Here is a 27,254-nt window from a genome sequence, read left to right on the forward strand (position 1 = left end):
TATTGCAGTGTTTCGTGATGTGCGTCGGCACAATTCTTCAACACTGCAATTGCAGGGCATATTATATATCCAATATAAGCAAACAATCAGGGAAATGTTATTAATTATACTGTAGCCAAAGGTGATCACTTGAGGTCAGAAATTAGTTTTAAGTTTAAACTTTAAAATTAAGTTTAGTGTAAAACTACTTTGAGGTGATTGTAACAGTGAAAGGCGCTGTAGAAAGTTAACAATTTATATATTTTAATAAAAGTAAAATAGGTAACATATTACACATAAAAAAGGCTGAGTGAATCAATTTGGGACTGAGGGTCGGTAAAGGCATTCTGTAGATAGCACTATTGTGATTTATTCCCCTTTCTCATCAATGATGCATATTATTGTCAGAGGGGTTATAATGGAGCTCTCACTGGGATGATCATAATCAATATAAAAATGTTCATTTCAGTAGGTGTACTATAATAAAATAAGACTTACCCTCAACCTCTGGTTAGTTTGTTCAACACCTTCGCAACCTTCAACTTCAACATTTCTTTCTGCCTGGCAATATTCTCTGCATTTTCTGACTGGGGGATACTTGGGGGTACTGCACATGAGTACTGCATAAATAAACGTACTGTAATATCACCGTCGAGACCAGTGGGACTCTACTCTACTAAAAACATAAAAATACTATATTGCATTGGCATTAAATTTATCTCCATAAAATATAGTACCTACCCAGACTTCGCTTAAATACATGTCAGAATTTAAAAAAGGTGTCTACAATTTCTCTCCTTTTACTACAAAAAATCCGAGATACATTCAAAACGTTAGTAGCCAACTTCGGCTATGTAATGTGTAATGATCACCACAAGTCACGTAAATATGTGGTTTTAAGCTAATAACAGCATATTAAAACAAAAAAAAACATTTAGTGGTAAGAGGGGAAGAAAAAAAGTGTCACAAAAAGCGTAGATAAATATTTTCATTTTGGGTTTGGCCTTTCTAGGTGTCTGCCTTATTTAACTCTAAAGTTGCATCAGTCTGACAGCTGACAGTTGACAGTATTAATTTGCCTTGCGGCGCGCAACTTGACACCGGTATGCACCGCATGCGTTTAGTTCACTAGTTTATATTGTAATGCTTTAAACACCTTTGACTGGCATGTCCCCCAAATTAATCATTATAGTTATTTAAAACAATTTTCAGTCAATTTCCTGAACATTATAACCTTTGTACAATATTTACGAAGACAATGTGGTTATTATTTGACACGTTGTATTATAAATAATTTGAAGTGGTATTCGAAAAATAAATTTACTAAGTTGCAAAAAGTGAAATCTATACTCCACCGAGTCCACTCGAAGGTGTATTAATAGGTATAAAATTGAACTGTGGTAAATTAAAAGCCTAAATATGGGTTCTGTTGGAGAGGCTGTTAAGTTTATTAGCAGTTACAGTGCAAATTCAGAAGAATCTGGTGACAATTTCAACATTCGAGACACACTAAGAAATGGTATGTACCTACATCATTTTTTATAATATTACAAGTAAATTACAGCTGTAATCTGCTCAGAGATTGGTTTGTTTATTACATTCTCCAGAGTAGGTTCTGCACCAATACATTAGAGAGGGAAATGCTAGTAGTACAGGAAAAAAATTAAAAAAGGTAATGATTAATTTTTCTTTTTCTTGACTGTTACATCAGAGCCAGGTAAAATGATTCTATCAATAGATTCTATAAATGCCAGAGTGAACAGATTTATTGCATCAGTTTACCCGCCTCGGAATAGATATTGTCCACCAAAGGCAATGAGGTGGTTATTGCATATTGTACAAATATTATGTAAAAGGAAAAATGGAAGCAATAAACCCCGTGTTGCAGACAACAAAAGCATACAGTATTAAATGACGTATGATATCAGACATAATTTTTTTTAATGTTACACCTCATAAGAGCTCCCCTGTCTGTACAGTATAAAGATAAGGAAATTATATTGCCACCCGGTTGAGAAGCATCTTGGGGCCGGTTTAGGTAGGGGCTGAGGGAAAGGTTTTGTTAGTACTGGTCTTGAAGAGGCCCGGAATATACGAAGAAGAAAAAACAGTTGCAGATGGCTCCTTCCCCATGCGAGCCTACTTATGCAAAAACGAGTCGAAGAAACAACCCGTTCTCATGAAACAAACATCAATTGTGAATGGGTGTTCCGCTCGTGGCCATCTTTCTTGAGGCAAAAGTAATACTTTTCATTTGTTAGTTTTTGAATACGCTGCCCTGGTCTTGCAGTGAGGAATATAAATATATATTTTTTTTAGAATTGCTGATTACATTTGCAAAAAGAAAGTCCATGATAGGTACCCTTTAAAATATTTGGAACTGCATTATTTTTGTGATTGAAAAAAAATTAATTCCCTTTAGCACGGGTGGGAGATTAATTATATCCACTTAACCAACAAAAGGTAAAACGTAATGTGATATAATGGTCCGGTCAGTCAATGCGACCGGTCATTGGCTGAGTTGGCATCTCGTCTAGTTTCCATCGGTACAGGACTTTAAGTCCTCCATGACGACACAAGCAACACTTTCCACTTACTGTGACGACAGTAGAAGATTTTCAAATATTGTCAGCTAATTCGTAACCCGGAAATGTTTGTCTTTCTTAAAAATAATAAATGTGCAAGTGAACCAATGGTTTGTTTGGTTGTCATTTTTCAGACCAACTAGTACTTAGTTGGTCGATGGTCACAGCCCTTGCATTCACTGCAAAAACAAAACCTATTAAACATTACATTATTGTGTCAATTTTAATAATATTACTCAATCTCCCAAAAGAATTTTATAATTTAAGTACAAATACTATGACGTAAAAGTGGGGCAACATATGCCCTGTTTTAGCTATACACAATTATTTATTGTAGGTAAAATATTATTTTATTTTAAACCTTTATGGTTTAAAATAAACTAGTTCATAAAAATCAACGAAAATAATCTAATTGGATGTTGTGTCTTCTATGTGGAGGGAAAATGTCTGCGTATTATTTATTTATTCATGTCATTAAGGCTTTTACATGTATGCATTGTTAAAGGTAAGTTGTTCAGGATTACAATAATAAGTGTATACTAGCAGTTAAAAACCCGCTCCGTGGGTTTTTTTCTGCTAGGCCCTGCGGGCGGCATTTGGTTAGACTTCGCCCATTTTAAGTGATATTAACAACAGTTACATTTGATAAGTAGATATTAGGTCATTCACAGAGAGAGGGTGAGTATATATTGTTAAAACACGGAACAGGAAGGAGTTAATGAATAATAGCATGCTAAATTTACGCATAATAAGAATGACAGTTGTTTGATTAAATTAAATTTTACGTATTTGTGATGGATTATTTCAAATGAAACACTATTATTGACTACATGTCTACAACTGATATTAACTGTTATCATACCTAATATAATTTGCTCATAGGAGACTTGCAGTGCTTAAATATGTGTTACAACCGTCAGTGTCTATAAGTTGAATCAATATCGTATAGTTTGTCACAAAAATTAAAGATAGTTATAACAAAGTTGACTGAAATAATAGATTATTACATAGTGATTAATTGTACCCGTGTTTATGAATAAAAGGAGGGTAATTGTGCGATGAGATTAGCAGTCGGTTTAATTAAAAGGCGTTAATTATTTAACTGGTATCCAACTGGTGGTAATTATTTACCTACAACTGTTACTGTATTTAATAAAGTTTAAAGTTAGATTATATATACACCTTCATCAGGAGATTAAAAATCTATATATAAAGGTAGATTATTACAACATAGCGCCCCTGAGGTGATATCTCACAAAAGCGGCGCTATGCAAATTGTCCAATAAATAAATAAATATAATGTTTACATTTTATTGTGTATAAACCGAAGTCAAAAATTAAATATAGATTGCAATTGGAAATAAGAAGTGGAAGGAGGGGGGAGGGGTAAGAGTAGGCTGGGTTTATAAGAATTACAATATCGTTAGACGGGAAAGACCAGTTAAGTGGGAAAATATTTAAAAGAGAGTTTATAAAAAAATTCTTGTTAATTATATCTGCTTTTATACTAACATGTTTCCTAATTTCTAAAAGTATTTTAAGACCTGAAAAAAACAAATAGCATATAACCATAAAACAATATATTCATAAGAAAAATAGCATTTAATAACGGTTATTCTAATAAATTGATAGTTGAAATACTAAATAAAAAAAATAAATATATTCTCTTTAACGGTATTTCTAAAGATAGAAATAAACAATGGCGTAGAATTCTGTTTGTGGATAACGATACTTCTAAAATTATATATAAAAACAATCCTGGTACTATTCAACTGGCGTTTTACACTAATAACAATGAAGAAACATATTCTTAATAATAAAGATACCAAAAATCAGGAGTTTAAAAACTCAATTGGGATCATTGTAATTTCTTTTACAAAGATAAAACCAATAGAAACTTTGAAGTCAGAACTAAACAACATCTCAGCGCTCTAAATGGAAATAGTGAATCTGAGTTTGCAAATCATCTTTTGAATAATGATCACACTTTCGATAAAAATTCAGGTCTTTAAATACTTCACTCAGGATATAAAGCATCGCAAATAAATAATTTTTAAAATTTAGAAATTATAAAACTTGTCAATATAAAATCAGATATAATTAATAAGCAAAAAAAATATATAAATAATAATGAAAAATGCCATTACAAAGTGATAAGCTTCAAGAAGAAATCTTATTATTAAACGCTTGTTAATGGTCAAGTAGTCAAGTATTGTGAGCCGCATATTTAAATATTCGCGCCAGGTATTTGGTTCGTTTTTATACCGCCAGAGGTGCGATCTGTCGGCCATCTATAGTCGTGCGTATCGGTCATATTGAAAGAACGCGTGATTTTTTTATAAACGTCAAACATAATCACGTAACTGTGGATAATTTTCACTGTAATGTAATTAATCCAATGGATTATGAACTTTCTAAAACATATTTTCTTCGATATTATCCAAAAATTATATGAGCAGAAACGATGCTTTTGAAGAAATCTCGTATTATTATGAGGCGATCCTATTTTAGTATGAAATCATGTCTTAATTTTCAAGTGAATTTACCCGAAACAGACAATTTTAATTTGACCAATCAGAGGGCCTACATCGTCCAGACGCTAGGACAATAATACTATCAGATTACATAACATAATAAGCTGAATGTGAACAATATAAGCAGATACGATGCAAGTTATCACAGAAATTTCTTTTGTACAAAGGAGTTCATTAATTATATATAATAAAAAGCGTACAAGATAAGTACTTAAGGTACTATGAAAGTAGTTATCAGATGTAGTAACTTTGTTGATGTTAGTAAAAAATAAGCGTGTTTGTAATTAGCAAACTTCATTACGCCAGATTGGGTATTTTACAGAACATTGCTAAAGTTTGATAACTGTATTATATTTTGCAATATATTATTATGCAAACATTTTTTGTGGAATGTTTTTTATAAGTATATTTAGCATTTTTACAAATTAGTTTTTTGAAAGATGATGCTACGTAAGTCCTATGATGGGCTTTGCATCACTTTTTTGAAACTTTATTTCTCATTAGATATGGTATAGATGGAAGTAATAACGTTAAATTATTATTTCGGTCATCTTTAAAACCCTTTCTATCGAGAACAAAAGTACAAATGTTATATTATTTATGTTTATATAAATAAAAACACACTTTTCCATAGATTTATTTTCATTTTTCATAAAAAATTATTAATGTAACATCAAAAGAGAATAAAATAATACAAAATTTATTACCACACATTAAAATTGTTGAGTTATTCATTTCAATAATTTACTTCACCGTTATCCAACCGTACCTAAAAACAAGAATTGATTAAATGTAACCCAGCACTTTCCTATACTTTTCGTTACAGTTCCGACAGAAATAAAATTGTTTTGGGTAAAATTACATCTGATGTAATCTAACCGCAAACTAACATGACAGCTTCTAAAAAAAATTGAAAAATTAAAGTGACAACTTTAGCAAAATATATTCATATTGCTGAACTAAAAGGAAATTAAATTTAAGAAACCAATTTACTTACCTTAAAATGATATATACATTAGAAGACACAGAAAATTTATTAAAAACAGCACAAACATCTCCAGACCGTAGATAACTTAATACAATCGTATTATTTCATGTATCTAATGTCACCTCAGAGGAGAAGGGTGATTCACATCTGTCGAATAATCCTCAATAAAAAGCTTTCTAATTGACAACACAGATGTCTTCAAAATAATATGTTCATCAATTTTACCACCATAAATTGCAAAGCAAACTGTATTATTGTAGCATTAAAAGTTTTCCGTCATCGTAAAACATTAATTGAAACAAACAACTTTCCCAATTTTAATCTGTATTTGTAATTAATATAGTAATACAATTAAAAAATTATAGGTTTTTGAATCAATGCTAACACTACTTGTATCATATTCATTTGCTGAAGAAAAATACATTTCAATATGAAAATGAATGCTCAAATTATTTAACACACACCACCACTCGAACATTTGAAATGGCTAACACACTAAGTTTGATATTAAGTACTGTAAAATAACGTTTCACAATGTCAAACATCAATCACTCCCTAATAAATGAAACCGTATCTGCACAATGGAACCAGTGGCCCAACTCTTCACTCAATTGAACCCAAACCAATTGTTTTTAATTAACTGCTTTTAAATATGTACATAGTTCTTTCGGTCAAACAATACACATACTAGACACTACGTCTGTGCCAGCATCTAACGAAGACTAAGATAACGTTAGTGATTTTGTCTAATCTATTAACATTATTATTATAAAAAACATATATTATAATGATTGTCTTATCATCATAATGTCAACATGTCAGATTTTGCTAATTTACACAGAGTTATTAGATAATATTATCAGAGACCAATTATCTATTCTATTCTGTATATTTTTTGGTACATGACTGTTGTACAGTTTTTTATGACTGTATCGACATGCTCACAATGGCGTTATGCTCCTCTTTAACCTAACCTAGCCTAATAGCATTCCTCTTCTATTTTAATGTTAATACCGCACAAGAGTCCCAACTGCTCCCTGCTAACAGGAGCTAGCGAGACTGGCATCCACAATTGGAGTATGTTGTGAAACTGAAGCGTATGAGGAGATGGGGGAGAGGACGGTGGGGAAGTAACCAGGGTCAGCCCTGAATCAATCGGCGCTGTGTTATCATCAGTGCCTTGGCTCCTTGGCTTCTTGGTGCCTTGGCAAGTCTGCGCCCGGAGTAGACTGCTTCAATTGCGCCTGCTTAGGACCGGCCCTCGGCGTACCTACATACGTATTTATTGGAAATTTCGGCAATTCAATACTTATATTGTTGATAAGAAACAAACAAATGCCTGCATTGTAGCGATGAGTCATTCATGAATGAGTTCCACAATTGAGCTAGGTCTTTTCATTGAGTCGTATTCGTATGAACCCCTGTAAACTGTACCGCGGCTCAATCGAACGGTTACTCTTTTTTATCAGGAGATATTTTAGAAAAATAGTGCCAGCAAAATAATCCAAATATTAATTGTTATTACAAACTCACAGACGTAAACGGCGTCCTACAGTCAGACATCTGGACATGGACATATGGTACTACACCCACCAACTACCTAGCATCCTATTTTTCTTATGGAACGAGGCGGCGTACCAGTATCAAGATTCATACGATCATTCATATACTTACCCTGGGACCTGTACCGGGCGAGCGCAGTATTCTCGTTGCTTATACACTCTGAGCTCACGGCTCCCATTCAATTGAGTGGACTCTTTCAATACGAAAATATTGAGCTGGTACGGTGGCTCCCGCCCTTAATAAAATGAGTTATGACCCATAGCTACAGCACTGAACAAATGATATTAAATTTATATTGTAGTCTTTTATAAAGTCAGACCCTGTAATTATATTGGTGTAGGTCGCGCAATTAGAGTTGATGCGGACAACATATATTTTTGTGTATTGGTGCATATGATGTCCTTGAAAAGTATCCTTTTTTCTTTCTAATTGTAAACGTTAATTGAATTTGAATATTTTTTACAATTGTTAAAAAAGTCCCATCCAAGTTTTATGGGTTCAATTCCTCTGCTACCTAAGCATTATCATTGCACAAGCTTATGAATGATGGTAGTATAAGTTTTTCAAATTTCGAGAGGTTATTCGTAAAATAAAAATCATAAAAGTGTATAAAACAATGTGAATTCACAAGGAAAATAATAATGTAAACAAATATCATTTTTTTATCAAATACTCTAAAAATACACACATTGGAAGATAGTCGTAAAATAAACCACTTAACTTTTTTATTCAAAATTCTAAATTCGACTGTTGCGAACTTCTGCAACTCGTAAACTTACGAATACCTACAATAACAACACGACAAAATACACTATTCCACTGCAACACACATAAGCGCAATTACATTGCGAACTCCCCAATACAATGGTTTCACAGTATGGGAAACCAATACTTGGTGATGTCGATATATTTAATATTAACTTTGCGAATTTTGTGGATCACGTAAAAGATTTATTTCAATACTATTCCTAAATGGAAGTTGTATTTTTGTAAACCAGTCAAATCGCTGTATTTTTTAATTTATGTTCTTGTTCTTTTTATTTTTGTTTCTTGCGTATATTATTTTTTAATGTAATTTTATTTTTATTATTTCTTTCTCATGTTTCAAAATTGTCTGTCATCAAAATTGTAACACCTACATTTAAAAGCCCTCTGGGCGTTAAATAAATAAATAATTATGCAACGGATTTTTATAGGGTTTTCACTGTCATTTAGAGAATTTCTTCCGGAAGGTTTACACATATAATACATGCATATTATATTTATACAAAGTAGAGAAAAGACAATGTTTTGTAATAAAGTCATAAAAAAAATATTTTCAGGTGCTTACATTGCTAACGCTGGCTAAACCTTATGAGATATATCAAAATAAAATACTACTGAATTGTATATCTTAAAAAGGTCTACAGAAAAATCGACGATGGTATATGTCTATCTCTTAAGGATAACCCCCAGCAGCGCCTGCTAAAAATAATGTTATCAAATTAATAATAATCTAATCATAAAACCACAAAGGAAAATCCAAATAATAAAAATGTATTTATTGGCTGATGCAATTTTACATAATTTGATTGCATCAAACTTATCTACAGAAATTAAAATGCATTAATTATTGTGGAAATTTTTATTGGTCACAATTTTGGATGATGACCATAAGGTAAAATAAATTATGAGGAAAAGAGTAAAATCATAATTTCTTCCAGAGTCAAATGTTAACCCCCCCCCCCCCCTTCATATTCGAGTTTGCTCATTTAATTAAATCTCCACATCAGTCCGCGACTTGATTCATTTGTGAGAAGCCACTGTGTAAGTGTGCTGTTACTGTATACCCACACAATAATAAAACTTGTTCAACATGCAGTCTTTAAAATGTGAGTTCTCTTTTTATATATTCTTCTCAAGAATAACACATTGTATTTAATGGGTAATATTTAGATTGACACAACGTTCACAAAGCTAACATTTTCAAAAACTGTTTTTTTTTGTTATTATAATTAGTTAACTGAATAATTGAGGAGCTGGATTCAATAACAACTTCAGCAAACTGTTTTGTTCCCATCGCTTTTTTGGTATCTCCAATCCCTTCTTTATCTGCTGTATTAATATTACTTCTGTAGGTTTTACACAAATAGAGCAACATGCAAAAGTTTGAACACTAGTTACAAATTAATACTAGGCATTTCAAAAAACAAAACTACAATTTTCATAGTAAGTTTGTTATTGCATCCATTTCCTCAATTTATTGTTAGTTAAAAGTTTCTTTTAGGTGATGTTTAAAAAACTGATGGCCAGGTACTTCCCCACCTTCCTCTTCCCCATCTCCTTCCCCTCCCCCACTACCTTCAGCCTCACATCATACTCCAATTAGGGATGCCATTGTCTCGCTGGCTTCAGATGGTTGGGAGCAGTTGGGACATTTGTACGGTTTGGTGAAATCTATCACTGTAGCATATTTTTATTTAACACTTCCTTTACGGTGCCAAAAAGAATCTCTTGCTCCAGTGCTGTGCACTCAGTAGACAGAATATAGTAATCTTCATACAATTTTTTTGAATTTGTGAATAGATAATTCTAAAGATAATCTACAAAAAACTATCAAGCACCTTTACCGAATATCAGCGGACAACTGCCACTTAACCATAGATATAAAAATAAACCTCAAATATGTAGTGTTGGCGCAACGTCGAAAAGGGTCCACCTCGGCTGCGATGTCCCCTTTCACACACTATTGTTCCCTTCAACCCTGCTTACAGTACTTGCAGATGCGTTTATTGTGATTTTAACATACATTATCGAATTCGATGTTTGACAAGCTCTATTGCAGAAGGGAGAGGTCTCAGTTTAAAAATGCATTCAATTTATATTATACTATTGTTTTTAAAAAACATTAGTAGAATATTTAGTGCAAGATAATTTCTTGGTGAGAGACTGGTGAAATGGCTTTAGCTAGGTTAGGTGAATAGTCAGATTCATCCTCTTCTTCTTTCCCTCCTCACGAGTTACTCATTTGTCATCATGAGCTACAGAGCTTAAAACATTCTTTAAACTGGCTCTAGGCAGTTGGAATGTGGGGTACTTTATATTCATCATCATCATCAATATGTACATGTGCAGATGGGATTTGGCCTCCACAAATCCTCTTCCACACAAACCTCCTACCTCTTTCTATGTACCTTCCCTACATAAAATGCTTATATTTTGAAAAAAAAGCAGTTTTGTGTTTTTACGTTCCACAATAAATGAAATATTCTTTTTCAGTGGGCAGTTTCGGGAACTTAGCAAAAATAACATGGCGCACATTCTCGCGCAAGAAGGATATCTCAGCTACGGTGCTGGCGGACAGCCGGCTGGCGCGCTGTCTCACCACGGTGGACCTGACGGCGCTGGGTGTTGGCAGCACACTGGGCGTGGGCGTGTATGTGCTGGCGGGCAACGTTAGCAAGTTCCACGCCGGCCCCGCTGTCATCATTTCCTTCCTGATTGCGGCCATCGCGTCCATATTTGCTGGTTTGTCTATCTATCTATCTATCACGATGCTGACGGACAGCTGGTTGGAGCGTTGCCTCCCCACGTGGACCTGACGGCGCTGGGTGTTGGCAGCACACTGGGAGTGGGCGTGTATGTGCTGGCGGGCAACGTTAGCAAGTTCCACGCCGGCCCCGCCGTCATCATTTCCTTCCTGATTGCGGCCATCGCGTCCATATTTGCTGGTTTGTCTATCTATCTATCTATCACGATGCTGACGGACAGCTGGTTGGAGCGTTGCCTCCCCACGGTGGACCTGACGGCGCTGGGTGTTGGCAGCACACTGGGAGTGGGCGTGTATGTGCTGGCGGGCAACGTTAGCAAGTTCCAAGCCGGCCCCGCCGTCATCATTTCCTTCCTGATTGCGGCCGTCGCGTCCATATTTGCTGGTTTGTCTATCTATCTATCTATCACGATGCTGACGGACAGCTGGTTGGCGCGTTGCCTCCCCACGGTGGACATGACGTGCGCTGGGTGTGGACAGAACGCTTGTCGTGTATGTGCTGGTGGGCAACCTCAGCATGTTCCACGCCACGCTAATCGCGTCCATATTCGCTGGTCATGGCAATACATTGCTGCCAAGAAATTGCCCTAAAAACTTGCTCATTTACAAGATCCTAAATTCATTTTACTGGGTTTCCCCGGGAAACGTCAAGTCACGTTGATGCTTGATTGAAACCCATTATCAAAATACGCTGTCATTGGAATGTTTCACTTTTGTGAGCAATTAGCAGCAACAGCGATTCTAGAGATATATTTTACATCCTTATTTAAACTGTATTTTGAATGTCTATTTCTAATGACTAATTTTTGGGCCTCATATGAGTATATCAAGTTCGAGAGGGTTAAATGTAAAATTAACTAATTAATTCATTGGTTAAATTATTAGCTGAAAAAAATTTTTACGAAGAAAGGCATAATATTCCATACTTCTATCAGTCTCAAAATTCTTTCAGTGAGAGCAATTCTGTGCTACAATATTATATTTCAGCACATAAATAACCCCTTATATATAAACATGCTAGAACACAATCATAATATTCGTTTTAACTTTAATGAAGGACTTATTGTACCTAAGCATACAAATAATGTTAAACTATATGATTCCCAGTTGTTTTAATATGTTACCTGCTGAAATTAAAAACTGTGCCCAAAACAAACAGTTGGTGAACTTACTGAAAGAATTAATTTGTATTAGCTTACAATGATATATTATTCTAAAGACTTTTAAAATTGTTATTTATGTTTTTCATAATTTTCTTTTGCCATATTTCTGTAAAATTTTTTATTTTTTGCTTAAGGCGATGCACTACTGTTTTGATTTATGCAAGAATGGCCAAAAAGTGCCTTTTATTTTATTTTGTGGATGTTCAGGCATAAATCTTTAATTTTTTTTCGATCAGTTTATAAATAACTTAATTTGTCACATTATACAATAAAATCATAACCGAAAATGGGTTCGTAAGTCGGAGATTTTGAACTTTAAAGCAGTTTTCATAGGCCTTTACATTATTTTTTTCTGGGCTTATAAAAAGACTTATCTAAAAAATACTCGATTATTTCAAAGGCCAAGATGTATTTTACTCGCAGTATTTAATTAAAGCATCTGAAACATTTCTAGGCGACCAAATTTTCAAACCAAAAACACATGATTTTGCATTACTACGTATGGCATCGCCTTAATACAATTGTAAAAATGTAACTGTAAACTCACTATAATAAGATTTATAATGTAAAGAACCCGTTAGACAAACTGCTAAAAAGCAGTTTATCGGGACTTTTTTGTGTAAAAATCGTGTAAAAATATAATTAAAAAAAAAAAATAAAAAAAAAATAAAAAAAAATAAAAAATTATAAAAAAAAACAGTTTAAAGATAATGATGGTATAACAATATGGTAGTATGTGTGAGATGACGCAAAGTTTTTGTTATGCCTCACTGTTTATACCCGTGTTCTCCATTTTATTGTTTATTTATGTTTTGTAAATACACAATAACATTGTTTGATGTTTGTTCCAGGACTCTGCTATGCGGAGTTTGGGGCTCGAGTTCCCAAGGCGGGCTCGGCTTACATCTATAGTTATGTCTGTGTGGGGGAGTTCATTGCATTTATTATCGGCTGGAATCTCATATTGGAGTATGTCATCGGTAAGTGTTCTGATAATATAAACACTGATATGCTTTCAAACATTGCTGTTATTCAAATTACATTAACCTGTCCGGTGGTATGACCGTACAGGTACGGTGAGAAAAAAAATCCTCGTAAGGAGTATGACCGTACCCGTACGGTTGCGCCTAAAATTAATTAACTATTGAATTTCTTCCGGAAAACCGATAGTTACTGCTATCTAGGGACAATTTGTCATAACTTGCAAAAGTTTTTATCGATTTAGGTACATTACCAACGGAGTTATTCACAATTAAAATATTCCGTGACGTCACCGTCTGGCAGTTGGTGGTAAACAACATTTTTATTGCGAGCGACATCTTTTGTGAAGTGAAATTTGTGGTTTTTGTTTGTTTTTACACTGAATAACCTAATCATCTTGCATTAAAAATTACCTCACATGTTTGGATGTGAATATTTATTACATATATTGTACCGACAGTGTTTGTTTTCAGTTTGAATACAGTTTTTGACACTGAGTTTCTACACACACATGTAACAAAAAAAAGATAAGCCGTTGTTTCTTTTATGTACACACATACTTTTGCGCAGCTCAATGAGAGATTGCGCGTAATAATTAGGCAATTTTATCGTGTTAAATTTCAAAGATTGTTTGTTAGTTGAACTGGGAATATGAGTACCTATTATATTTTTATGGCGTCTTATAAATTCATTGGACCTTTACTTTTATGAGATAATCCCGAGGATGTTATGACAATAATCATTTCCTGAATGAGAGATAACACAAAAATTGTTTAGCAATTGGATGTATTCCCGGTACTCGTTACTTGTGAAGATAGAGTGGCGCTAATATACACGTGCTTTAGTTATGATATACAGAGTTACAAAACAGACGTGTTTTTAGTGGAATTTATTTAATTGATATTTTCTTTTACCCTTCAAAAATTTCTTCAGATACTAACGAAAGGGATGAGGATATATTTTTGTGCTAATCGCGAAAAACATCCGCTATAGGCTAGAGTCTATTGTTTGAAACGCCCGACTACAAAGTGTTATTATCATTGACATTTTATTATTTTAGGTTATTCATAATTTGGACAGTGTTTTACTGTGATTTGACTTTGTGATTCGTATTGATAACTAGTTCAATTTATATATTTTACTTTTATAAAAAAATGGTTAACCCTTTGAATGAACAAGACATTGCTGACATTTTAATCGAAAGTGAAGATGAAGATGTTTACGAGGATCTTTATGATTTGCCAATACATTCAGATAGCTCATCCGACGAATCTGATGGGGATGAAACTTTCCCTAGTTGTTCAACATCCAAAAAGAGAAAAGTTGATCATCGTAAATGGGATCAGGGTAAGTTTACGCCCATTATTCATGAATTCGATTCAACTAACTCAGGTATAAGAGCAAATATTCCCGTTAGTGAAAATTCATTGGAAATAGACTTTTTTGAGTTATTCTTCACACTTGATATAGTAAAAATAATTGTCAGCGAAACAAATAAATACGCTGCAAAAATTTCTTTAGACATTTCTCTGAAGTCTAAAATGATGAAGTGGAAAGACACCACGGAGGCTGAAATATATACATTTTTAGTCACGATTATGCTTATGGGACTTGTGGGAAAAAACTCGCTGAAGAAATACTGGACAAATAATCCAATAATTGAAACACCTTTTTTCAAAGTATTATTTCCGCAAGATAGATTTTTTCTTTTGCTCCGAGCTCTTCATTTTTCTGATAACGATACTGCGACAACCGATAAATTATATAAAATAAGAAATCTTCTGGAACCATTGAAGACCATTTTCAAATCAACTTTTTACCCATATCAAAATCTGTGCATAGATGAGAGTCTCTTGTTGTGGAAGGGAAGACTTTCATTCAAAATTTATATTCCCTCAAAACGACATAGATTTGGGATTAAATTGTTTGTACACTGTGATGCACTCACCGGATATGTTTTGGATGTAATTGTGTACACTGGCTCTGAATCAGACATACAAATGAATCCCGACATTGGTATATCAGGATCAGTCGTTACCACTATGCTTGCAGATTATTTGGAAAAAGGTCACAGAATGTTTGTAGATAATTGGTATACAAGTCCAGCCCTGTTCGATTTCTTGCATAAACATAAAACTAATGCATGTGGAACGGCTAGAGCAAACCGAAAAGATATGCCCAAATTTGGTAAGGAGAAAATGAAAAAAGGGGAAATGAAGTCTTTGAATTCGAACAATCTCATGGCGCTGAAATGGCACGATAAAAGGGATGTCCTTATGCTTAGTAACATACATACAGATGCAATGATTGTTACTGATAAAATTGACTTCTCCACGGGAGAAAATAAAATAAAACCAGAGGTAGTTTTAGATTATACCAAGAATATGGGAGCTGTTGACAAAGTGGACCGCATATTGGGCTTCGCAAGTAGTTCCAGGAAGTCTCTAAAATGGTATAAGAAAATTTTCTTCAGATTGATAGACATTGGAACACTAAATGCTTTCTTTTTGCATCGTTTGAAAACGCAAAAGGTTTTATCATTTAGCGAATTCCGGGAAAACTTAGTGTCTCAAATGATCGAAAAATATCACACGCCAAGGCCGGCATCATCTGGAGGAAGGAGAGTAGTGGATCAACCAACTCGCCTTTTAGGAAAACATTTTCTCCGTCCTGTACCAGAAACTGCAGCCCAAGGAAAGCGAACTCAACGACAATGCCATGTGTGTAGACATACAGCAGTTCGAGCTCAAAAAAGAAGTGACACGAAATATATGTGCACCGACTGCAATCTTGCATTTTGCGTATATCCATGTTTCGAAGACTACCATACGAAAAAGCAGTATTAGTTAGTGAAGACAATTTTATTCCTAAGATAGTGTACATAATAATTAGAATAGTGTTATTTTTATCGTAATTATTGACTGCATATACATTGTATACCTATGTTTAATTTTTATAATGAAAATACAATAGTATAAGTGTAAATAATAATACGTATATGTTAGTGTGTATAAAAAGTCGTTCTTCCCCCCTTGGCTTCATTAAAATTGTGGTAAGTGAATCTGATTTTTATTAAGTAAAAACAAAAATCTGCTCCGATTTCGATGGTTGGCGATTTCTGCAAAATTGTTTTTATTTTTTCCTTCTAAATAGCTTAGTATTTGTTTTTTCGTGCTAGTTTGTAAGGATTTTATTTTTATTTTTTTATACTCTACGAGGTGGCATTTATTTTTTTCTATATTTTGATTGTTGAAAAAACTCCCTCCAGCGGGACCGTTTTCTTTCCAGAAACTCACCACCGGACAGGTTAAGTAGACATTGATGCTTGACATTTGTGATGATATAATCATATCAAAGGTTTTAGTTTTTAATCTTAATTAATTAAATTCTTTTTCACACAGACATAGGAATTAATAGACGAGAAGATAATGGCGAGGGGTAAAATCAACTGTTGAAGAACGAAGGGAGTGAAGCTGACTGTGATTCGTCAATAAATCAATCTGACAGTAAATAGGCATCTCGCATTATAATATCACCATTTACTTCTTAAAAGTAAAATCTGCTTTTGAATGAATAGACATTTTTACATGGGAGCGCAAATTACTCGCCACGTTATGAACAAATTTGCGAAGTCCAAATTCGGCAAAAAAATTCGGTTCCATTTTCAGAGTCGAATATTTCGTTTAAGTATTTAGTTAAGACACTTTTATAAATGTTCATAATTTACTTCCCAGCAACCAACCAGCTTTGTGTTTCGCGTCCAGACGCTTCTCGATGTGATAGTAACAACTGATTCATATTATACGATGTGAATATGCTTAAAATAAAGTAAAATAATGCTTATATATGGAATTTAATACGACAATTGGGTTTATTCTCTTTTTCACATCTATTTTTACAAGTTTTCATAGTACAAGTCAACATTTTGCCGTGTTATTTCGTAAAATGAACCGATGATGCCTCGACCATAGTTCGCACAAGAATGATGACGTCACGTTTTCAAATTTCACTTGAGGCCATACGCGAGCACAGCCGGCTCCAATGGAACCGGTATGGGGAGTGGGGATAATACGCTTTTAATCACTTAGGGCAGGTCTACTAATATTCATATGTCTATGCTTTTTCATAATTTTAATTTTATTTGTTTTACAATAAAAAATAATACTATGGGTTGCATACTACTTTGTGAAAGAAAGACCGTCCAACTGGGAGGGTTATAAATTTTTAAGCCAAATGTAATGATGATGGTTGAATTGCTTATAATTTGTTGTGTATGTGCCATGTTTTTCTTATTTATTGTTTATGTACTACGTTTTTTAATAAATTAGTCTTCTGTTATTTGGGGGAAAGGTATGAAACTGAAGTTTGAAATTAGAATTGGAATTTACATAACTTCAAAATAAATCTCTTCATGACGGGAGGATATTAATTTTATTTTTATCCACACATGTGGAGGGTATATTTGGCTCTTTTGGTTACTTATTTCATAAAAGACAATTTGATAGTAAGTCTCGAAAGGCAACAATGAGTTCTGTATAACTCTTGGGAAGTACAGTACAATGATAACAGCGGCAAATAATCAGTGTAACTTTCAATTTTTAACTCCTTAACTCCTGGTAACTTCTTAAACTTCCATGTTTTTGTAATAACTAATTTCACTTATACAGTAATGCCGGCGACATCGCTTTTAGTATTGACATGTAATATGATTATGTAATTAATTGCAGGTTCGGCGAGTGTGGTGCGAGGTCTCAGCCAGTATCTGGACTCTCTGCTCAACAACACCATGTCTTCGCATCTGCAGGCCACCATGCCCATAGAGCTCTCCTACCTGTCTCCTTATCCTGACTTCTTCGCTTTCACCATCACCATGGTGTTCTCTGGTAACTCTTGGCCCTTCTCTTGTTAACATTGTGGATCAACATGGAACATGGTATTTATTCTAATTTGGTTTTGTTACAGTTGCTTTGGCTTTTGGAGCAAAGGAATCTTCCCGTTTCAACAATATCTTCACCGTTGTCAACTTGTGTGTGGTTCTCTTTGTCATCATTTCTGGATCGTTGAAGGGTAAGTCATTGTTTTGCCAAGAATTCTCAAAATACATAATATATGTACACCATTAAGGGCCAGTTGTTTCACCGATATTCAAATACAGCATTGTCATCAAATCGCCAAACAACGCCACTTCGCTTTTTGACATTTGAACAGTCCCCGCTTTTGGAAAGCGGCCAAAAAATATGATCACCAGTGGATTTTACTTACTCTCTAATGGTAGAGAAAGTACAAAAGATGTTTCTGAGATATTATATTTTATTGTGGAAAGCAATCACTTTGTGGTTTGACATATTTAATAAAATAAAACAATTACTTTGTTTAAAACCACAATTTTTTCATTAATTTATTGACCAACCGGTTTCGTTTAGCTCAAACATCATCATCAATTGTGCCCAAAATGCCTGGGTGGCATACATTATGTATGCTAGAAATCACATGTTCTCTCGTGCTTAGAGTAACGAAAGGACATACATGACCTGTGGAAATGTCACACCATAGAAATTGTTCTGTACCAGGAATTAATCATCTTTCTTAAGACAAGGAAGGAGTCCTCAAAAGCCTTATTCAATTCGTCGTCGGAACTCTGCTGGTTTCCCATATGTCTATAATCGATGGCAGAAGGGCTGATTATCTCCTCTATATGAGACAGCGTATCTGCTACTGAGTTAAGGTGTCCGGAGATATGTTTGACATCAGTGGTAAATTGAGCAATAAAGTCTAGTGGTCTTCCTGGCGAGGTGAACTTGAAGCGCGTTTTTTCGTGAACGCAAATGTGATAGGTTTGTTGTCGGTGTAAATAGTAAATACTCGACCTTCGATGTCATTCCGGAAATAATTTACAGCTTCGTAAATTCCTGTAAGTCCTCGGTCAAACGTGCTATATTTACGTTGAGCCGGTCTAAATTTGCAGGAAAAAAATTCTAAAGGTGTCGCCTTTGGATTGTTGAAGGGATGCGCCGATAGCCAAGTCTGACATATCTACCATTATTGCGATCTCCGCTTTTGGGTCCGGGTGCGCGAGTAGAGTGGCGGTGGCTAGTTGGTAATTGCACTCTTCGAACGCAACTGTCAATTCCGGGGTCCAGTAAAGGATTCTTTTATCGTTCTTCTTGTAGTCAGACGTGAAGTCGAAAAGCTTGATTTGAGTGTTGATAGAGTTTTTCAAAAATCTTCTGTAATAATTAAGCATTCCCAGGAAACGTCTCAATCCCTTGGCTGTTTTGGGGAGAGGAAAATCTACTATGGTTTTTACCTTCTCCTTGATGGGGAAAATGCCGTCTTGTGATATCGTGTGGCCTAGAAAATCAACAGCGGGTAGGCCAAACTTGCACTTGTTGAGGTTTATCATCAGACCGTTTTGTGTGAGGCGTTGAAATAGGGCATCTAGATGTTTCATGTGCTCTTCCTCATTTTCTGAAACGATCAGGATGTCGTCTATGTACACGAAACATGCTTCTAAAGCATGTTACAGCGTGCATAAATCTTTCAAAAATTCGGGCTGTATTAGATAGTCCCAACTGCATTGATGTAAATTCGTAAAGGCCAAATGGGGTAATTATTGTGGTTTTCGGAATATCTCCCTCGTCTACGGGGATTTGATTGTAGGCCCGCACTAGGTCAATTGTTGAGAAAATCTTCGCCTGGTTCAATTTATGTGAGAAGTCGTGGAGCTGCGGAATCAGATATTTGTCTGGTATTGTGATTGCATTCTGACGTCTATAGTCGCCGCAAGGGCGCCATTCCCCATTGGGTTTTCGAACCATGTGTAGTGGGCTCGCCCAGCTGCTCTTGGACGGCCTGCAAATTCCCTGCTCCATTAGATATTTAAACTCCTTCTTTGCTTTCACTCAACTTAGTTCTTTTGCTTTAGCTGATACCAAAAACTGGCGCCTAACAAAGGAGGAGGTCCCCAAGGGATTTGGAGATGGAGGTTTCGCCCCGTATGGAGTAGCCGGCATCATCCGGGGGGCCGCGGCTTGTTTCTACGGCTTCATCGGTTTCGATTGCGTGGCAACCGCTGGCGAAGAGGCGAAGAATCCCCAGAAGTCCATCCCAATTGCGGTGGTCGCCTCTCTGCTTATCATCTTCCTTGCCTACTTTGGAGTTTCTTCAGTCCTAACATTGATGCTTCCGTATTATTTGCAGGTGAGAATATAAGATTGTTGATAAATTCAAATTAAATATATTTATTCTAGTGTTTAGAAATACATATATAACAATTAATTATATTATTATTCTTTATTTTATATTTAGCACGTAAGTAGAAACTGATTTGCCAAAAATAAAATAGGTAGGTACAGTAATTGACCAACAGATTGCTTGTACTCGGTTAAAGTCAATAGCGCGAATGATCCTTCCCCACTACATAAGCAAGCAAGAGCGCGAAATGGCTTTTTGTCCCTCCTGAACATTTTTACAAAAGGTTCTTCCGCGGTATTGGACTTACACCGATGATTTCATTTTATTTAGAACCTTAGAATTTATGAAATCAATGAAAATCACTTTTCTATATTATGAAAATCTTATCTTACTTTTTACTTCTGTACAATAGTGGATATGTAAATGATTTTAAATGTTATCTTTGAAGTGATACTATTATTTTCTTTATTCATTTTTACAACCTTAAATTAACCCATTACAGTTTTATGTTTTTCACTGCGCTTTGTGTAATGTATTGTGTATTTAATATTTGACGGGCGTAAATATGTACATAAATACCCACTGAAAATGAATGAAAGTAAAAAACTAATGCATATAAAAGTGGTTTTACTAAGTTATCATTTTATTTTAAATTATAATGTCACTTCACAAAGTATCTGTTTCATATGAACAAATAAAAAACTATCACTCTAAGAAAATATAATAACAATAATATAGCTTTGCAAAGTATCATATTTACTTATTTATTTTCCGACTTTATGCCCGGGTTAAATCTTCTCCACAGAAAAACTAAACCCTTTCACACACATTTCCAAAAATGATCATCTAGTCAATCCACATTATTCGAGTGCATTATATAAGCAAAATAAATACAAAATAATGCAAGAACAACACGTCAAATCACCAGAGATCAAATGGGATAATAATTCACCGACTCCAGATATTTTTATATCAGAGGGTTTGGCTCGGTAGAACTCCTAAGTGGAACTATAAATCCTACTGATACCTCAATATGAATATTAAAAAAATCTTTTGTAATCCTACATGTATTTAAAATGACTGATTTTTTCATTTTTATATATAAATTCTTTGATAGATCTAATATGCCTAAAATTTGATAAATTTGACGAAATTTGATTTTTATGAATAAAAAATTATCACTAAAATGTATTTTTTATTACATATTTCTTAATAATTTGAATGTTTTGTTTAAGGATGGAAATGCTCCTCTGCCCCATGTGTACGGCATGCTGGGTTGGAATGTGGCCAAATACATTGTGAGTGTAGGAGCTATGTGTGGTCTGTGTTCAAGGTGGGTCATTTCATCATTCAACTTTGCTGCCTTAGATTTTGACATAAAAAACTAACTAAAATATTTTCTTTAATTATTGAAGACAAAATTAGCAATTCATAAACGAATATTTGAAACAGAAAACGATACGGTCACATCTAGGACTCGAACCCAGAACCCTTGCCTTGCTGGGGCACCGCTCTACCAACTGAGCTAATGAAACCCTATCTCCTTCGGTCACATTTAACTGTATCATGCTTCGAATGAGACCTACCGACATCACCTTCATTTTTCTCACCGCACAATTTTATTGGCTGCTATCTTTATGTATGATCGCAAGATTCAACTCAAACTAAATGTCTTTAATTTTAATGTGCGACATCTATTGACTTTATCTGCAAATCTAGGATGAATATTTTTTTTTTTGGAATAACTTGGTGAGTAAAATCTCAAATTGTAATATTTAATTATTGAAGACAATATTACCAATTCCTAAATGAATATTTGAAACAGAAAAATAAAAGAAATACACGGTCACATCTCGGACTCGAACCCAGGACCCAGGAATAATTAAATATTACAATTTTCAGGTTCTTTCTTCATATGAATCCACCAGATATCAAACCAGCTTTTTACACGAACAATAGTATAGGTAAATTTTTGATGAACGTTAAGGACAAAGAACATCGGTTAAATCATTCAGGTATTTACTCACTGCAATGTAGTGACTGTCCCGCGTTTTACATAGGCAAAACAGCGCGTAATATCAACACACGAGTCAAAGAACACCTAAGATGCTTAAACAGTAATGGGTTCTCCGAATTTGCAAATCATCTCATATCAACCAACCATACGTTTGACAAAAATACTGGCGTCAGTCTATTACATAAAAACGGAATAGGTCTTAGGTTGGATAACTTAGAGGCGCTAGAGTTAAGGAAAGCCAAAAACGTCAGTAGCAAAGTCATCAACAACCAAATAAACCTAAATAAAAGCCCTATACTCAGATTGTTCCCTATTGACAAAGAGCACTCGCCTCTCAATCTCCCACCTATCCCTACCTCTTCCACTGTAGCTCAGACTGTCCACTTACCGTGATATCAACACATGTTAATTTATATTTTAGATGTTTAGGTTTAGTATTATACTGCCCTGATGAAGCTACGGTTGTAGCGAAACCCGGTCGGCATTAAGTATTTACCTATATGTGATGTTTACAAAGTTATTGTTTAATTTTAAATTAAAATATTTTCATTAAAACTCTAAATATGTTTTTTTCTTATATCAATAAAAAATGATTGTTAGAATAGTTTCAGTTGCTTTAAAAAGGTACCTCAACTGTTTTCGCAGTGACAAATTCTTAGGATGAGGCAGGCATAGGCAAATTGCCCTTTTGAAGTTATCGTAAGAGTTGAATAATATGTAGATTGTTTGATAATAATGCATATTTTCAGTTTGTTGGGAGCCATGTTCCCTCTACCCCGCATCATCTACGCCATGGCTTCTGACGGACTGATGTTCAAATTCATGGGAAATATTAACAGTAAATTCCAGACTCCTCTGGTAGGCACTCTCGTAGCAGGATTATTTACAGGTAAAATAGTCTAGCCAAAACATAACCGCACTTTTTTACATAGAAAAGCATAAGATGTTTTATGCATTAGAAAAGCACAAGATATATAAACTATGCATTGTTTTTTTTAGGAACTATGGCAGCCATCTTCCAACTTGACCAGTTAGTAAACATGATGTCTATCGGAACTCTTCTTGCCTATTCTATGGTGGCCTCTTGTGTTTTGCTTCTAAGGTAATTATTTCATGTTTGCCACTTTATTCACATGATTATTTTCTATTGATGTGGAGCGACAGTGTGAGGTAGTTTCCCCAGCTATTCACTATAAATTCCCACCCAACAACAACAAAAATTTGTCATTAAATAAATGTTTTTACCTTACGGACGCGTTGTCATTCCTGTAGAATTAAGTAGCTAAGTTTGTCACCAACTAATTACTCCTACACACCTGCTGTAATATCTAAACTAAATATCCATGCTAGTTAACTACTAGATGTGCCGAGAAATGTTCACTGCACAATTTTACTAAATAATAACACCTTGTACATTTAGCTCTAGAATATGTAGTAACAAATAGTTTGATTACAGCCATTTATTTTTTAATTTTTTGTATTTCTTTGGCATTCACTATGTAACAATTTCTAGACATTTTTTGTTTTTAATGAGTTTTTATTATTCACAATGTACATTTGTTACGTATAAATTTTTTTATAAAATTAGCTAATTTTATAAAAAAATTTATACGTAACAAATGTACATTGTGAATAATAAAAACTCATTAAAAACAAAAAATTTATTTTTTATTTGATAGATAATTTGTTACAGATTAATCATAGAGTAGGGCAATTACCATAGATGATCTGCATCTCTTGAAAAATGGCACGTTTGCCAGCCAGTTTATCACATTGATTGTGCGATTTGCTAATTTTTCAATCAGTTTCATGCTCATTTTGTTAGTTTTAAAGTATATTGTGCTAGATTTTTGTCAGGTTTGACTCATCCTGAACACTTTGCATTATTTTATTTCAGATATAATTTATCTACCAGCAACAAGAAGGAAGAGGATGATGTGTGTGTGACCCCTACCATTTTGCTTGGTCAACTTTACAACCGCAACAAACACCAATACCCCACCAAACTGAGCTCTAATCTCGTTACGTGGATGGTTACTGTATATTGTAAGTATATAGATATTCATCATTGAAAATATTTACCAAGAATGTAAAAATATGTTCACGAGAGATAGAAAGGCTGAAGAAAATATTAAAAGAGGGATAAATGCAGGGAACTCGAATAACAGAGGACTGAATGCGATAGTCGCTGTAAAAAGTTGTCAAATAAGCAAGGCTGGCGGTGAAGCATGAAACTTGCAGAACTCAGTTTTACCTTTCTTTAACCTCTTTTCTTTTACATTAATAAAGCATTTGTAATCTAATCAAAGATAAGAAATTATTATAAACAATAATTATTAGCCTGAAACAGAAATATAAATTGAAAAAACTTCTGAGAAAAAATAAATACTGCCTACGGGAATTGAACAAAAAAAAATAGAATCAATAAGCAATAATCGTTGATCAAAATACTAGTATTTATTTATTGAATTATTTGGTGGTTAAAAATAAGCCGACGTCGCACAGTGGCTTAGTACACCTTACCGGCAATCAGAAGGGTGCGGGTTCAATTCCCGTCGGCGACATTTATTTTTTCCCGTAAGATTTTTAAATATTTATATTTGTGTTTCAAGCTACTAATTATTGCTTATAATAATTTGTTATCCTTTGTGCTTTGCATAAAAACCTCATAATTTTGCATAAAACTCAAAGATAATTTGTTTGTTTTACAGGTTTATGGTGCTTTGCGTTGGCTGGCTGTGTCAAGGAATATGGCCCAGATCTGCTAGAACTGAAAGTCCCTGCCCTATTCCTGACAACATTATCTGCATTTTTAGTCTTCAGCACTCTGTTTATTATCTCTCGCCAGCCTGTGTCCGACAAGAAACTTTCCTTTGCTGTGAGTTTTACTTGTTATTGACTCACACTTATAACTTACTCCCATTTATAATTTACTTACACTTATAATTATATGCTTACACTTATAATTTACTTACACTTATAATTATATGCTTACACTTATAATTTACTTACACTTATAATTATATGCTTACACTTATAATTTACTTGCATTTATAATAAATACTTATTAAATTTCATAAAACTAATTGAGAAATATGCTTGCAGGTTCCCTTTGTTCCATGGCTGCCTGGAGTTAGTATTCTCATCAATATTTACCTGATGCTGAGTCTAGATGTTATGACGTGGATTCGCTTTGCTATTTGGATTGTAGGAGGTAATTAACTTCATGTTTATTCATTTAATCTCAGGATGGTTTAAGTACGTTAAAAATATTATGATGAAATTGGTGGTAAAATATCATAACGTCATTAATTTTTGTTTTTTGTTTGAATGCCATTTTTGCCCTTTTCCTTAAACTTATATATGTGCTTCATTAGTTATTTTAATCTTTTTGTAAAAGGCAATCATTTTGTGGTTGGATGTCAATTTAAAAAAAAATGAAACTATCAATAACTGTAGTAAAAAAATACTTTTTTGGTTATAAACATTAATATTTATTTTCAGGATTGTTGATCTATTTTGGATACGGCATTTGGCACAGCGCGGAGCGAAACGCAAAACTGAAGCAGAAACCCTTAGAATCCAGATCATCCTTCGGCATGCAAAGCATTAGTGAAGCCACCTCCCTTGTTGGCTAATTATCACAACTACCATTCATAAATTAAAATTACACAAACGGTACATTGTTAGTGACTGGTAGACAGACTGCTTATCATATATTATTATATTTGCATTTTGGTAAGAAAATGCCAGTCCAAAAAGGTTGGGTTGTTTCACAGAAATTCAAATGTAAAACTGTCATCAAATGGCCAATGGCCATTTTGTTTTATGTATGTGGCTGGTACCAGTACGGTGGCCTTGGTCACCTGTGGCTCGTCAAGAAATGAACTCTAGGCCCATCTTGCCTTTGTGTATGCCCTGCAAAGATGGTTTACCCCACCAACTACACAGGGACAAATATCAATGATACCAATATTATAATTGAAATGACAGGTACCTAAAGGTAATAACTCATACATAACTTGATAGTGTTCTTTTAATGAAGGAGCCCATACACCGAACAACCATGTTACTGTTTTTATACATATATGTAACAAGTACTATGCAATAAGTATTCGGCTGCCGTGCTGGTTGCAAGGTTGCAGGTTCAAAAACGCCACTAAACTGAGTTGAACTGCAAAACCTCCACTATTCAAAATACATTTGTTTTTAGAGCAGAAACTAATCTAAAAATGATTATTTGAAAATGCGAGTCAAAAAAACATGCATAAGCTTGCAATTTAATAAAAAAAAAAAAAACAAAAAGTTTAAGGGAAATATGCAAATCGTTTTTTTTTTAAATGCTGGACATATTGCATTGGTGGATTGTGGCGGTTTTGCTTTTATTCCCCTCGTTTGATGACAATGTTACATTTGAATTTCTGTGAAACAACTCTACCTAAGTATCTTCTCACATATCTTATAATACTATCTCTTTTCACACATCGAAAATATTACATACTCACTCTTTATGCATTATTTAATTTATGACTTATAAATTATAACAATATTAAAGCTTGAATGTTTTAAGATTTGTTTGATGGAATACATTTATAAGTTTCTGTATTTACTGATGTTGAATAACTATGAAAAATCTTAAGATAAGGTTAATCACTGAAGACTAAAATTCTTTCTATTCTCAGTAAAAACTGACTCTTAATATCCTTTGAAGAATGTTTGAA

At 34.1% G+C, this 27,254-nt stretch overlaps 1 protein-coding gene across 2 annotated transcripts; it reads left to right on the forward strand.

Annotated features, from left to right (window-relative positions):
* The first annotated feature begins 1,045 nt into the window (after positions 1–1,045).
* LOC149420319 (cationic amino acid transporter 2) lies at positions 1,046–26,794 on the forward strand. Of its 2 annotated transcripts, none has more exons than XM_089636606.1 (13): positions 1,046–1,498; positions 10,908–11,156; positions 13,193–13,321; positions 18,050–18,205; positions 18,285–18,389; positions 20,248–20,522; positions 21,752–21,849; positions 23,283–23,422; positions 23,533–23,635; positions 24,431–24,579; positions 25,245–25,411; positions 25,639–25,747; positions 26,038–26,794. In XM_089636606.1, the coding sequence occupies exons 1-13, from the start codon at positions 1,399–1,401 to the stop codon at positions 26,169–26,171; spliced, it is 1,914 nt and encodes a 637-aa protein (XP_089492732.1). In that variant the 5' UTR covers positions 1,046–1,398; the 3' UTR covers positions 26,172–26,794. The 2 variants fall into 2 exon arrangements, with proteins under 2 accessions (XP_089492732.1, XP_089492733.1); XM_089636607.1 differs by lacking the exon at positions 1,046–1,498 and adding an exon at positions 9,439–9,520.
* The last annotated feature ends 460 nt before the right edge of the window (positions 26,795–27,254 follow it).

Source organism: Hesperophylax consimilis, chromosome 10 (genome assembly GCF_061612785.1).
Source record: "Hesperophylax consimilis isolate HC1 chromosome 10, BYU_Hcon_1.0, whole genome shotgun sequence".
In the NCBI taxonomy this organism is placed as follows: domain Eukaryota; kingdom Metazoa; phylum Arthropoda; class Insecta; order Trichoptera; family Limnephilidae; genus Hesperophylax; species Hesperophylax consimilis.

What these genes read in the sequence shown, in the direction of transcription:
- LOC149420319 (XM_089636606.1), top strand. Translation starts at nt 1,399, where the DNA reads ATGGGTTCTGTTGGAGAGGCTGTTAAGTTTATTAGCAGTTACAGTGCA. An exon ending in CATCGCGTCCATATTTGCTG is followed by an intron (nt 11,157 to 13,192) that starts GTTTGTCTATCT and finishes TGTTTGTTCCAG; the next exon opens with GACTCTGCTATGCGGAGTTT. An exon ending in CATTTCTGGATCGTTGAAGG is followed by an intron (nt 18,390 to 20,247) that starts GTAAGTCATTGT and finishes CTTTTGCTTTAG; the next exon opens with CTGATACCAAAAACTGGCGC.